Source organism: Mya arenaria, chromosome 3 (genome assembly GCF_026914265.1).
Source record: "Mya arenaria isolate MELC-2E11 chromosome 3, ASM2691426v1".
Classification (NCBI taxonomy): Eukaryota; Metazoa; Mollusca; class Bivalvia; order Myida; family Myidae; genus Mya; species Mya arenaria.
Window position 1 is genome coordinate 1,546,021 of NC_069124.1, and position 14,079 is coordinate 1,560,099.

The following is a 14,079-nucleotide window of genomic DNA, read 5'->3' on the forward strand; positions in this document are numbered from 1 at the left end:
AGAGCATGCTATCTTTTGTCGGCATATCACCGAGAGTATGAGAGCTTGGTCATGAAACTTAACAGGGATGTTAACCAGTATAACTTATGGCTGCTTGCCTCCAGTAAGAAAGGGTGACGTATTACCCTTGACGTCAAATGATTCTTGTATCACACCATCTCGATAAGAATATGAGTCAGAGCTATATAACATAAGTGGGGTGATAAACACCATGTGAAAAGTGTACCTGGGGCTTCGTTTTTAACTTTGCCCAGGATAGTTATGGCCATTGACGTAGTTAAAATAATGCATATTGGGCAAGGTCACTGTTGTTAAAAATAGAAACAAATGTCATAACATGTACGGTGGGCATTTTTTTTTCGAGATGGAAAGTTTTGTATTGGCTTTCTATGCACTCAATATTTTGTTTTGCAACTAGTAATTTTGATCGACTATGGGTCAGAGTTAGGGTTATTGCCCTTGCTTTTGAAGCAAGGAAAGTGAAGGCATCTGTGTCATATGGACATTTTTTGTATCATTTGTAAGGGTTTTATTTGCAGAAATTAATAAACAAAAGTGTATACTGGCATCAAAATCAATAGGGGTCATCTGCTAATCAATACCAACTAGCCAACCAAGTGCAAAGTTCCTGTGTCCAAGCGTTCTTAAGCTATTCAGCGGAAACTGCAATTAACCCCCCCAATGTCACCTTGACCTTTGACCCAATGTCACCTTGACCTTTGATCCACTGACCTGAAAATCAATAGTGGTCATCTACTAGGCTTAACCAACTGGCATACCATATGAAGTTCCTGAGTTCTTAGTATTCTTAAGTTATCGAGCGGAAACCGTTTTTCCCTCAAGGTCACCGTGACTCAGATCTTGACCTACTAATCCAAAAATCGTAAGGGGTCATCTACTAGTTATATCAAGATTCGGGATGCAAGCGTTCTTTAGTTATATTCACTTCAATTTTTTCACCTCATTATTATACAATGTTACCCCAGAACTTTAACGTCCTTGATTTCGGATTTGAACATCAATAGAAAAACTCCTCTACCTCACCATACAACATGATATTTAGTGCGTTGGGCTAACATTGCAAAATAGTCTTATAAAACTTCGATAAACTGAAAAATAAAAGTGATCTCGTTTAGACACTTATGTATCATGTCTATGTTAAAAGTGTTTATACAAAACGGAAACGGTACTGACAAATCTTTTGATTTTGATAATATTGTTTTCAGGTAAAGAGTTTTGAACGTTTAAGAGTATTTTTACTGGATTAATGTTTTGACACCAACAATATATAATACAAACACCAAAAAACATAATATGTATTCATTAACTTGATGTACATATATATACTTATCCATGGTCCATGATACGATTTATTATTCATTCACTTATTTAGTTTTGGTTATATAATCGATGATTAATCAAAATGGCTCGTTCGATAATTTTGATGATCAATTATGACTTTTGTCCGATTTTCACTCCCTACCAGGCATCAACATATAGCGTTATGGTTAATATGGGGCTATCAATGAAAGACTGGAGGTTAACATAGCCCTGTTGCGTTGAAGTTCGTTTAGCATCTTTGGCATACTGGTACTGACTAATCAATGTTATCCCTTAAAAGGATACAAAACAAAAACAAAAAAACACATTTTTTTTTCTTATTGCAATCTGGCTTGTTATCCACGAAGTCGTTCATGTCGTTAGTAGTGGGTGTATAATGATTGTATGAAGTTATATTTGACTTAATACGGTCACGTCAGTCGCCAATTCTGTACACGTGCATATCCATTATAAATCACATAATTTAAGAAAAGCCTTCTTATAACAGTCAATATGATTGTGGTTATCAATTTACATGTTATGTTTAATAAAGGGTATAAAATTATCGTAAGAACATCCCCGCCCGGTTCCCAGTCTGAATAATAAGAGTCGAATTTAGCCTATAAGCTATACGTAACCGGTTTAATCGATTACACAGCATATTGTGTAGCCAAGCAAGCATACTTCCGGTTACCGGGATATTCAAAACTAAAAAAATCATTTATTTAAATTTAATACTTATTTATAACAAATGGTTATATCTATCATAATTGATTTGAGATCTACATAAAGAATGTAATCTTCAATTTTTCATGTATTGTGATATTAGTACTGTATCACATAATATAACGTACAGTATATCAAGTTTTTTTTTATCATTTTTACATGATCAATCCATTTTAGTCGAACTTTTGTTTACCAATAAATTATCACACTGCACTGTGGTGGAGGGTTCTCAATAACTTTCAGTTGAACCGTTTCAAAAAGTAAAGTAACCGACCTGCTTCTATTTATTCTAGTTAAAATTCATTTAATTTTCCAAATTTGAACCAGCCCAGTTGCAATTTTAACTCAATTTTGACCGCCAGCTGGTTCTTATTGAGAACACTGGTGGTGTGTGTGGGCTAGAACCAGCCGCCCGTTAGCTCAGTTTGTTAGGGCTCCATGCTAGTGCTCATGCGGACCTGGGTTTGAGCCCGGGCGCACTTTTTCTCCAAGGTTTACTACTGTTTACTTTACTGGTGGCAGCGGTAAACGGCAGGAGTGCCTCCGACAGCTTAAAAAGTTATTTGGGAGAGGAGTGTGGTATGTGTGGGCTAGAACCAGTTGCCCGGTTAGCTCATTTGGTTAAAGCTCCGTGCTAGTGTTCTGGTAGTCCAAATAATTGTACGTTGACGGATTTTTTTTAGATTTTTGATATGGCAAATCCTTCAAGTACAAATTGTTTAGTATCAAAAGTGGGTAGTTGTTCCGATCAGGATTCCGGGTTAAAGCATATAGCGTCTATAAAATATCATAAAAACAAGAAATATTACCAGATCATGTTATATTATATTAGTTCCGTACACAAAAAAATAAATATCCAACTTATAATTATGAGTTTGACGGCTTTTTTTTCATTTCATTCTGTCAAAACATAACGATATATACATGAAGGGCACCTGCAAGGCTTTAGGGCACAGTTTTAAATCGCTCGGAACATTTCGGCCATAGCCGAGTTGTTACGAAATACGAGGTCTATCTCGAAGCTTTGTCGGAGGAGGCCGAGCTATTACGATTGTATCGAGTTGTTCCCCTTCGCATAATTGTTGTCTGTGTCAGTCAGCTTTCGTTTTATTGGAAAGGTAAACAACTTGTTTTAATGCACTAAATGCTTGTTTAGTGCAAAATAACATTTCACTTAATTGGTAAAATATGAATATAACTCTTTATGATCAATTTCAACCATAAAATACTTTACTTAAAACAATTTCAATATTTTTAAAACACCCCCGTTTTTTGCACATTCCCGTTTAGATGTTAGGGATTGGAAGAATCCCGTATAACACGTCTATTATTTTAGACTAGTGTTCTGGCGGTCGTGGGTTTGAGCCCTACACCGTGCGCATTTTCCCTCCAAGGTTTTTATTTAAAGCACTTCAAAATGGATAATTATGGACCCTTAAGTTCTATGATTTGATCTGGCAGGATTTGATTAATCCAGGCAAGAGCATCCATCCGACTGCTGCCTAAAACAAGTACGTCTCATGAAGTGATAAACAACCCAAAATGTGCCTCTGCATCAAACATCTTTGTGTTGGTTGGGTTTATCAGCATGCACATGAAATACCAACCAAAAGCCAGAGAAAAATATATGTAGAATAAGTAAATATGTGTGTGTTTTTGGTTTTTCATTCATTAAAATAACATCTTATAATAACAAGGCAATATTTCTACAAGTTAATAGTCCAAATAATAGTACGTAATATTTTTACGATTTTTGATATGGCAAATCCTTCACATATACATTGTTTTGTACCAAAAGTGGGTAGTTGTTCCAACCGGGATTCCGGGTTAAAGCATATTGCGTCCATAAAATATCATAAAAACAAAAAATATTACTAGATAATGATATTTTGTATTAGTTCTGTACACACAAAATAAATATCCAACGAATAATTATAAGTTTGATGGGGTTTTCTTCATTTCATTCTGTCAAAACATAACGCAAGGCTGCAGTTCACAGTTTTACAACAATCGGAGCACTTCGGTCATGGCCGAGTTGTTTTGATTGTATTTACAAGGTCTATCACGAAGCTTGTCGGAGGTGGCCAAGTTATTATGATTGGGTCGAGTTGTTCCGCTTGGCATAATTGTTGTCTGTGTCAGTCAAGTTTCGTTTTATTGGAAAGGTAGATCATGTGTTTTAATGCATTTAATGCTTGTTTTGTGCAAAATAGCTTTGTACTTACACGGTCAAATATTAATGTAAACCTTTATTATCCATTTCAAACATAAAGTACTTCACTAAATACAATTTCAATATTTTTCAAACCCACCCAGTTTTTGCACAAACCCGTTTAGATGTTAGGGATTGAAAGAATCACGTATAACACGTCTATTATTTTAGACTACACAAGCTAAATGTCCCTATATGGTGTTTTTAGCAGACACTGTTTGTGTGTGTGTGTGCTATTACGGATTTCTGCTGATTTTGATTATTCTTGCAATGAAACCGGCATTTGCACATGATTTTCATTTATATGATGTCTAAGCAATGTCAAGACATTCTTTTTTTGGACACATGGAATACAGTTTCTTTTTTTAAATAAGGATAGGTAGCAAGATGTTGACATCATACATGGACTGCCTGCACATGAAATACAGGCCTTACATAAATCATTACACTTTTGCAAATTTGTGTCAAAAAGGCATAATTTCCAAAATGACCACTACGAAAAAAGCCCAGTCATGAAATATATTTTATTGTGTATTAAATATTGCATATAATCATGAACCATGAGTATTGATAAACTTTATAGGTACGTAATATAATAAAGTGATTTTTAATATTAACATATAGCATATTCATGTATAATTATGTGCTCAATGTTTTGAACAGTACTAAATCTAGACCAAGTAATAAGTAGCCTCTTGATAAGTTTATTATTGTTTTCCCTCTGATTTTTTATTTACGCGTCAAGTTTTCATCTGCTATTTTACCAAAAAATAAAATGCCCTGTAACCAAAGCCAGTGAAAAACTTGCGCAACTTTTATCAGTTAAATTAGTGTTTGATCAATCAGTAATTTTACTTACTTTTCCGTCCCTTGCTTTTGTTAATTGAAACACTGGTTAGAGTTTTGGATCTCTTGTTTTTATGCATGGAGTAATTGAGTCATGGATTTTTTGCACATGTATGCATATAAATGAAGTGTGCAGCTTTTGACTCAATTCAAAGAGTATAATGTTTAAACTTGTTCTATCTATTTTTCAGATGTCTGTTATCCCACTCAGAGTGGCCGTAAGGGCGCGGCCACTGATACAGAAGGAAAACAACGAGGGCTGTCAAGTTTGTTTAAACTTTATCCCCCTAGAGCCCCAAATATTACTGGGAAAGGACAAGACTTTTACATTTGATTTTGTGTTCAGGCCGAATGATCCACAGGCACAGGTCTATGAAGAAGCAGTCAAACCTCTGGTGGAACACATATTTAGAGGTATTCATATAAAGCATGTTTTTGTTTGCAATAAAAAATGTTCTGTAAAAATATGATAAGTGCATAAAACATACTACATGGTATTAAGTCTGTCTATAAATAATATGTTTCTATAAGCAAGGATATCAAATGGGTTATTTCTTTAACCTTGCTATAAGTATTACCCTAAAGAATCCCTACCGGGATATATATGTATATTAATAAATAAAATGTATAACTTTTCAAGTTTTGTCAGACTTGTTTAATTTTAACCTTTGCTACTTACATGAAAATCAATTAACAATTCATAATCCAATTATACATTTCTAGTCTTGTTTCACAATGGCTATTTTAACTTTTAGGATACAACTCTACCGTCCTTGCCTACGGCCAAACTGGGTCTGGCAAAACATTCACGATGGGGGGAGGGTATGAAGATTCACTCAAGATGGACCCTGAAAAGATGGGAATCATCCCTAGAATTGTACAGGAAATTTTTAATACCATCAATGATCGGGAAAACTGCACATTCAAAGTTGCAGTTTCATACCTGGAGGTAAGTCAGTGTAATAATTCATTATGACACTATTTTTTGCTCACCTGAACACAAAGTTCTAAGTGTGAGCTATTGTGATAGGGTTATTGTCTGTCGTCAATTGTCAACATTTTTCTTCAAACAACTTCTCCTTTAAAACCATTGGCACAATTTCAACCAAACTTCACAGGAATGTTCCTTGGGTGGTTCTCTTCCAGATTCCTGCAATGAAAAAGGTTCCATGCAGAACTGTGGTTGCTATTGCCACCAATAGAAAAGCTTTGAAAATCTTCTCAGAATCCTCTGGCCTGATTTTAAAATAAATTCATGGAAATGTTCCTTAGGTGACCCTCTATCAAAATTCTTTACCCTATGTTGGTTTGAAAAAAAAATGGCAGCCAGGGTGCGTGGCTACTTTTCACTTTTTGTCTATGATTATGGAAAATGCTGGCCTGATCAAAAAATAATTTTAAAGAAATGTTCCTTAGGTGACCATCTACCAAATTACTTTTTGATATTATTTTAATGTTTTACAAACATTGAAGATATCAACTTTGAACTTCATGAACTTCTTCACAGGAACAATGTGCTCTTTTGTGACAAGTTGTATAAATACAAATTAAATATTGTAAAAGTTATTGCCCTTTGGAAGTTTTTAGATGAATACATATTGTTTATGTTTTTGTACGAGAAATCGTTTGGGCAGGCGATGTGAGTAGTAGTACTAAGAAAGAAATTGTGGGTACTAGAAAACCCCTGAGTTTGAAATGTCACAATTTCTTTCAGATTATCAATGAAGAGCTGCAGGACCTGTTGGAGAAAAAAGAAAGCTTGGTCATCAGAGAGGAGAATGGTGTAATTAAGGTGAAACACATATCTCCCAACAATTTATTACATGTATTTTTTTCATATCTATGAATGTTTATGTAGATGTCTGAATGTATTTTATAAACTGCATACAGTATGGATAAGTCTATGGTCATGTATTGTAGAAAATTGATAGTATAAGACTCGGCTGTTGATAATCAATTTGAAATATCACTTAATTGATTATCACAACGTGGTGGTATTCTCTAAAAATATAAAAAATCGTGTAGAACAACAATATCAATCGTTTGATATTCTTCTTAAAATCAAACTGTTAACGTTTTTAAAACAGTTTTGATTTTGATTGAAAAATTGACTGAAATTTCTTGACTGATAATATTATCCTTGATTGTTGATTATGATTTTTTACCGATGTACATTGCTGAACATACTGACGTCCTACAGGGCTTATGTAATATTTAGTATGAAACTTTCAACAAATTAGGAACATTGGAAGAAAATGATGATTGTCATGTTGGATATATCAGGCTCCTCACTTGTGTGTGCTCAAACAAGCCTCAAAACAAGAAGTATGAGTCCAGTGACTGCCAAATGCTAGGAAAATGAGACCCTTGTGATGCACTGTTATTTCAAGCTAGTGGGTCTGAAAGAGGGTGTGTTCTGTGTGTGGAGGCCATTATGTCATGTCTCGAGAGGTGCAACCTTATTTGAATTATGATCATTCATAATAACTCAGAGGTTTTTTCTAGAGCTTTGGGCCAGTTTCAATTTTGTTTTTTTGTAGGGAGAGGGGTACATTGGCTCCTGGTAGGGGAACGGAACTTAGTGAAATAGATTGGAAAACATCTGTTCATGAACCTTGCTCTATTCAGTAAAATCCAATTATAATGTACATGTATGTTACTTTTTCAAATGTCCTGCTATTTCCAGCTGCCAGGCCTCAAAGAACAGTCTGTTGACTCTGTAATGGAAATCATGGCACTGCTGGAGCAGGGATGCAGCAACCGCACCACTGCTGCCACCGCCATGAACCAAACCTCGAGTCGATCTCATGCCATCTTCAGTCTTTACATCGAGCAACACAACAAGGAGGACAGGTTGGTAATAATAATGTTAAATTTTACCCTCCTCAGTGTTGTCCTTTTACATTTCCAAGCTAGTAGTTTAAGTTCCACTGTTAAGTAATAAGTTTATGATAATGAATAGCTTAATGAATATTGGAACATTAAAGATGTTTTTTGTTTATATATCATGATGGAGCACTTTTTTATGTTTTTATTCTTCTTATTATTAACAATCAACTTTAACTGTAGAATTATCAGAGAGTTAACTGATAAATATATGTGTATAAACATTGGATGGAATAATTATATCATTATTATTATGACAGAAATATGCAGGTTCTTGAGATTGATTCATTTCCATTTACAGATGAAGCTTAAACATATATATTAAATGTACATACATGTATGATAACTGTTTTCTATCAATTGACAGCAATGACTTCTGGAAAGTGAAACTTCAGCTGGTGGATCTTGCTGGTTCTGAAAGAATTAAAAAAACGCATGCGGAGGGGGAACGTCTGAAGGAAGGTCAATAGAAAACAATGTTTTTTTGTTTTTTTTGAAACAAATTTCATACAAGTCTGTTTTTTTTAAAAGAAAATAGCTTCATGTATTGTCAAACCTTTAGTGCTGATTGTGGCTGTGGGAAAGAACTATTAAATGATGCCCATAACTTGTTAACCACAACAAACATGTATTATTTGTAACCCACTACAAACCTGTTTAACTTGTTAACAACTACAAATACGTGTAACTTGTTAACAACTATGAACATGTGTAACTTGTTAACAACTATGAACATGTGTAACTTGTTAACAACTATGAACATGTGTAACTTGTTAACAACTATGAACATGTGTAACTTGTTAACAACTATGAACATGTGTAACTTGTTAACTACTATGAACATGTGTAACTTGTTAACAACTATGAACATGTGTAACTTGTTAACAACTATGAACATGTGTAACTTGTTAACAACTATGAACATGTGTAACTTGTTAACAACTACGAACATGTGTAACTTGTTAACAACTTCGAACATGTGTAACTTGTTAACAACTACGAACATGTGTAACTTGTTAACAACTACGAACATGTGTAACTTGTTAACAACTACGAACATGTGTAACTTGTTAACAACTTCAAACATGTGTAACTTGTACACATGATAACAAGGACAATTCACATCTGCTTGCAGGGTTCTTAAAGAATATGTTGTTATTGGTAATTTGATTTTACATGACTTGTGTGGCTGTCAAATTAAATGAGTTTTTTGAATTTAATGGTAGCTTATTTGTGAGACCAATGTCCAGCACCTATCTTCTATATGTTGTTATCTTTTTGATTGTGTTGTATTGAATTTCTCCTAGGTATCAACATAAACAAAGGTTTACTTTGTTTGGGGAACGTGATTAGCGTCTTAGGAGATGAGAGTAATTCGAACAGAAAGCCGCATGTCCCTTACAGGGATAGCAAGCTCACCCGGATTCTGCAGGGTAAGATGGAGAATCTTTTTATTTGCAGTACATGTGCTACAGTTTTTTAAAGGAAAGGTTTGTGCCACTTGTGAAGCATAGTTGACAAATAACAGTTACCTTGTCCAGTGTCTTCCGGGGCTTTGGCCGTGCATAACATTTTCTTTGTCCAGTGTTGTACAGTCTGCCTTTTATAATGGTAACTTTGTCCAGCCTCATCCATGTAGTCGGCCTTACATAACGGTAACTTTGTCCAGTGTCATCCACGGAGACAACCTTCATAACAGTTTCTTGTCCAGTATCATCCGCTCAGTCCGCCATACACTTTTGTTTCTATTCATAGCTTTTGAATGACTTGGGTTAAGGGTTCTCAAACTTGGAATGCCTATTGGCTTAGGAAATGACCCCTATTGATATTGTGTTGTAGGTCAAAGGTCAAGCTCATGGTGACCTTAACTAGAAACATGATGGGTACTGCCTACTGGTTACAAATTCATTTCACAGAAATCAAGTTTATATTCTTATGCTTAAATAACACAAAGTCATGCAAGTAAAACTCTTTATGAATCATAGGATTTTTACTTTTTCTATTGGCCTTGAGCAGTTTTATACGTTTTATTTCTTTTGGGACTTGTGTAAATTTCACTGCTAAATATTTCAACTGTTTACTTGATCAGAAATGCATTTGCCAGTATTTTTGCTTTAGTACATTGATAAGCTGCATCCTGAAAATAGATTTATTTTTTTTTAACATTTTTAAGCCAATTTAAATCCCACACTCAAGAAGTACTGAATTGGTAAATATGAGAGTTCTCTTTTAGTATAGCATGTACCTTAATTTGAAAGTACATGTAATTTACTCATGTATTTACCTCAATTTTTTAAGACTCCCTTGGTGGAAACTCCTACACCGTGATGATCGCATGTGTGTCGCCAGCTGATAGTAACATGGAGGAGACCCTCAACACGCTGCGTTATGCCGACCGAGCTCGTAAGATCAAGAATAAACCAGTTGTGAACTGGGACCCACAAACAGCTGAGATAATGAAGCTCAAGTCAACTGTCCAACAACTCACCATGAAGCTTATACATGCTGGGATAGGCGACATGCCTGATGAGTAGGTTTTTTCGGTGTATTTTAGAGATGTTTTCTATACATTTAAATTTTGCAATGGTTTTATTTTTACCGAGTGATATTCCTGGTTTTATTACATTGGTGATTTAAAACCTCAGAGATTGCAAGCAAATGCTCATTTTTGGCTGCAAGCAGTTAAGATATATATTAATGTAACGTTAATATATATATCTTGTTAACAGGGAAGTGGAAAAGATAGATATCAATGCTCAGAACAAAAACAGGGAGCTGCAAGAGACCTTGCAGAAATACATGGAGAAGTGTGCTAAACTGGAGGTAATACCAGACAAACAAGACTTTCAGATTCAAATTTAAATTTGTTGAAAAGGGTGTAATTGGGTTGATTATTTTTTTTAAATAAAGAAGGATGTGATATTTGTACATTTTAACCTTTTCCCCCAAAAAATTAGCACTTTTTGGTGACTCTTTGGTGAATATTTGGCCATTCAGATATGATTGGGCAGTGATTTTCATGGATTTGGTAGGGATGAGAATGAAAAACAGAATATCTGAAATGATTAATGTTTGATGAGCTCATAAAGGAAAGAACAATCTAGGCCTACCAGTATAACATGACAGTTTTTATCATTGACAAATCACCATTATGTTACTAGTCAGACCAATTGGCTATTCAAAAAATTGATTTCACCAGCAATAATAACAAAAAATGATCTTTACCGTCATGTCCATTTGAATTACAAGAATGGAACTATTATCTGCTATTATCTTATCAAGTTAATTTTGTATATTAGAATTACTACGATAGTTTACTGATAAGCCTGGACTTTGAAACACATGAGGAACTACCGGTACTACTACTACAACTGACAGTCAAACCTGCACTTCGAATGACATGATTAAGATTGTATTATTATTGTGTCTTTATCAGTTATTTCATTCAAGCATTCCTGTTTTCTCTAAGGAAGAGATAGAGACCCTATCTAAAGAATTCCAGAACACGCTGGACCAGGCAGTGACAGCATCGGAGAGAGCCGTCCGTATGGAGTTGAAGTGTGAGCGCCTCAGGGAACGCCTCAAGGAACTTGAACAGAGCATTGGGTAGGTTCATGCGCATTCAGTGAACCAGGGCTGGTATAAAACATCTTAAGTCAATTTCTTCAAATTTTCAAAATCAAATATAAGGAAAAATATGTGTTTTTAACATCAAATGATGTTTTTACAATAAAGGCAATGAAATTCATAAATTATTTAGCCATTATCACATATGTTAGATGTGATAGAGGGATACTAAACTTAAGAAAATGACTGAAGATGTTTAATGTCAATATGAATATGACCCCAGGGTCCATATTAACAAACCTCTTAGGCCCAAAATAGAAATTTAAAATGATTTCAAATATCTTTTCTTTCTTTTTTTAAACATACATATGTGTAAATAACTACAAAACATGGCATCAGTAACTTGTGTAGCATTTTTTCCATTATTTCTCTCAAAATACTTTCTAGTATTAAGTCTAAAAAATCTAATTATTACTCATCATTGAGTCTATTTATTGTTTTCAGTGTGGACTTTGACCTCCTAAGCTCCAGTCTGGTTGAACCTAACCCTGCACTTGCAGAACAGCTTGCCAAATTGAAAACATTCGCTAACAAGCTCCATGAATCTATGGTAATTTCATTTACTCATGTTTAATTTCAAGGTAAATGTTTGTTTACAGCTGTATGGTTGTAAAAAAAGTATTCAATTTATTCTATGGTTGTAATTGTCATGCGAGCATGTTGGTAATCGAATTAAGTTTCTGGAGCCGAGGTAATTTGGACTCAAGGGCTTGTGCTGAAGTCTGGTAACGAGGCTTGCAACTGCGTTTTCACAATTAACCTATTTTAAAAAATAAAATGGATTTGTGTTGTTTTTTTAAGAATCCTACTCGCCCAGGCACACAAGTTTGGTTGAGTTCTCACTCGCCCGATCTCGATATTCACTCACAAATGCAAGCAGGTTTATTGACTTCTGAATAGAATGCATTAAGATATATTAAATTGGGTAGCTATTTCGCATGACTCATCTTCCATGATTGAAATTTCTCCAGCACTGGTCACTTATGTCCAAAATGCAGGAACATGTCTTTGTGTACGGGTAACCTACTTGGTACATGTGTTTGATTCCCAGCTTAGGACTAGGTACATGTATGTTTGACTGCAAGCTAGGGACTCATAACATGTATGTTTGATTCCACGCTTGGGACTCAGTACATTTATGTTGGATTCCACACTTGGGACACAGTACATGTATGTTTAATTCCGAGCCTGGGACTTGGTACATGTAGGTTTCATTCCAAGCTTAGGACTTCGTACATGTAGGTTTTATTCACAGCTTTGCACTTCTTGTGATTACCAGTATGTCACTTTAGCCTCTAAATTTTTTTACTACTTCTTTTTGTTTTTCGTACAATATAAAAGCTGATTCATCGTAGATATGTCATTGTTAATACCCAGTCTTTACCCATGCATGCATAATTTGTTTTTTAGCATTCCGAAGATGTGGTCACCACAGACCAAGAAGATGATGATGATGATGATAAAGATGAGGAAATGGATGTCAAGGTGGGTGTGCTATGATATGTTTAGACTTGTCAATTTGTCATTTACTAGCAATTAAATGTGTTCCCTTACAGAGAGTTGCCATGATTGGGGAAAGAGATCCTAGCTTTCTTTGGGAATATTTCCATATTAATTTCTGTTACGGGAACAATGTTTTCCATGATAACTTTATGTTAGAGCAAAGCTGCATGATTCAAAATGGAAGATGCACCTTATGCATGAATATGGAACAGCACTACTATGGTTAAAGATGTATTGCAATATTTGGGAGCTCCAATAACTCCTGAATTAGGGGGATGAATTAAAAAAAACTTATTTAGATCTGTATTACAAGCTCAATTTTTAAAAAAACATGAGATTTTTTTTTATTGCTAGCCTGATGTAGACCAACCAGATGGCCTTGATACGCCAGAGTCGAAAGAGTATGTCAAGCTACAGACCCTGAGGCGTGCAAAACAGAACTCTGAGCTACAAGAGTTGAACAAGATGCTGGAAAAGAAAGAACGAATAGCCAACCAGATCACAATGAATGATACCAAGATGGCCGAGATTGTGGAAGAATATAAGGTTTGTTTTAGGACAGAGAATGAACAGCTTGCCAGTTAACAATGATCCTACCAAGATAGGCGAGATTGTGTCAGGTTAGGTTGGGAACAGAAAGCAAGAAAAGTTCTATATGGAAGAACTTTTTGTTTGTTGTCATCCCTTATTCGATTGCTTCCTATTTGTTTTCAATCTTGTTACACAATGCAAGAAACAGCATCCTCAACTATTTGGCTAAATGATTTTTTATGCCTCCGAAGGTGGGCATATTAAAATCGCACCGTCTGTCCGTCCGTCCGTCCGACTCATTAACTCAGAATATTATGGACAGATTTTAAAATAACTTGCCACATGTGTTCGGCATACCAAGACGACGTGTCGCGTGCAAGAACCGTGTCCCTACCTCTAAGGTCAAGGTCACACTTAGGTGTTTATTC

The 14,079-nt window shown here is 35.1% G+C and overlaps 1 protein-coding gene across 2 annotated transcripts in view; it reads left to right on the forward strand.

Moving 5' to 3' along the window:
- Positions 1-2,005: 2,005 nt before the first annotated feature.
- Positions 2,006-14,079, forward strand: part of LOC128226575 (chromosome-associated kinesin KIF4-like) — a 28,307-nt gene continuing 16,233 nt past the window's right edge. Inside the window, exons 1-13 of one of the 2 annotated variants that reach the window (XM_052936522.1) lie at positions 2,006-2,115; positions 5,296-5,518; positions 5,860-6,053; positions 6,819-6,896; positions 7,791-7,957; positions 8,358-8,452; positions 9,298-9,423; positions 10,289-10,520; positions 10,720-10,813; positions 11,460-11,596; positions 12,062-12,167; positions 13,028-13,102; positions 13,475-13,666. In XM_052936522.1, the coding sequence (XP_052792482.1) occupies positions 5,296-5,518; positions 5,860-6,053; positions 6,819-6,896; positions 7,791-7,957; positions 8,358-8,452; positions 9,298-9,423; positions 10,289-10,520; positions 10,720-10,813; positions 11,460-11,596; positions 12,062-12,167; positions 13,028-13,102; positions 13,475-13,666 (1,719 nt within the window). In that variant the 5' untranslated portion in view covers positions 2,006-2,115. The remainder of the gene's footprint in view (positions 2,116-5,295; positions 5,519-5,859; positions 6,054-6,818; positions 6,897-7,790; positions 7,958-8,357; positions 8,453-9,297; positions 9,424-10,288; positions 10,521-10,719; positions 10,814-11,459; positions 11,597-12,061; positions 12,168-13,027; positions 13,103-13,474; positions 13,667-14,079) is intronic. The other variant, XM_052936523.1, reaches the window with a different exon arrangement.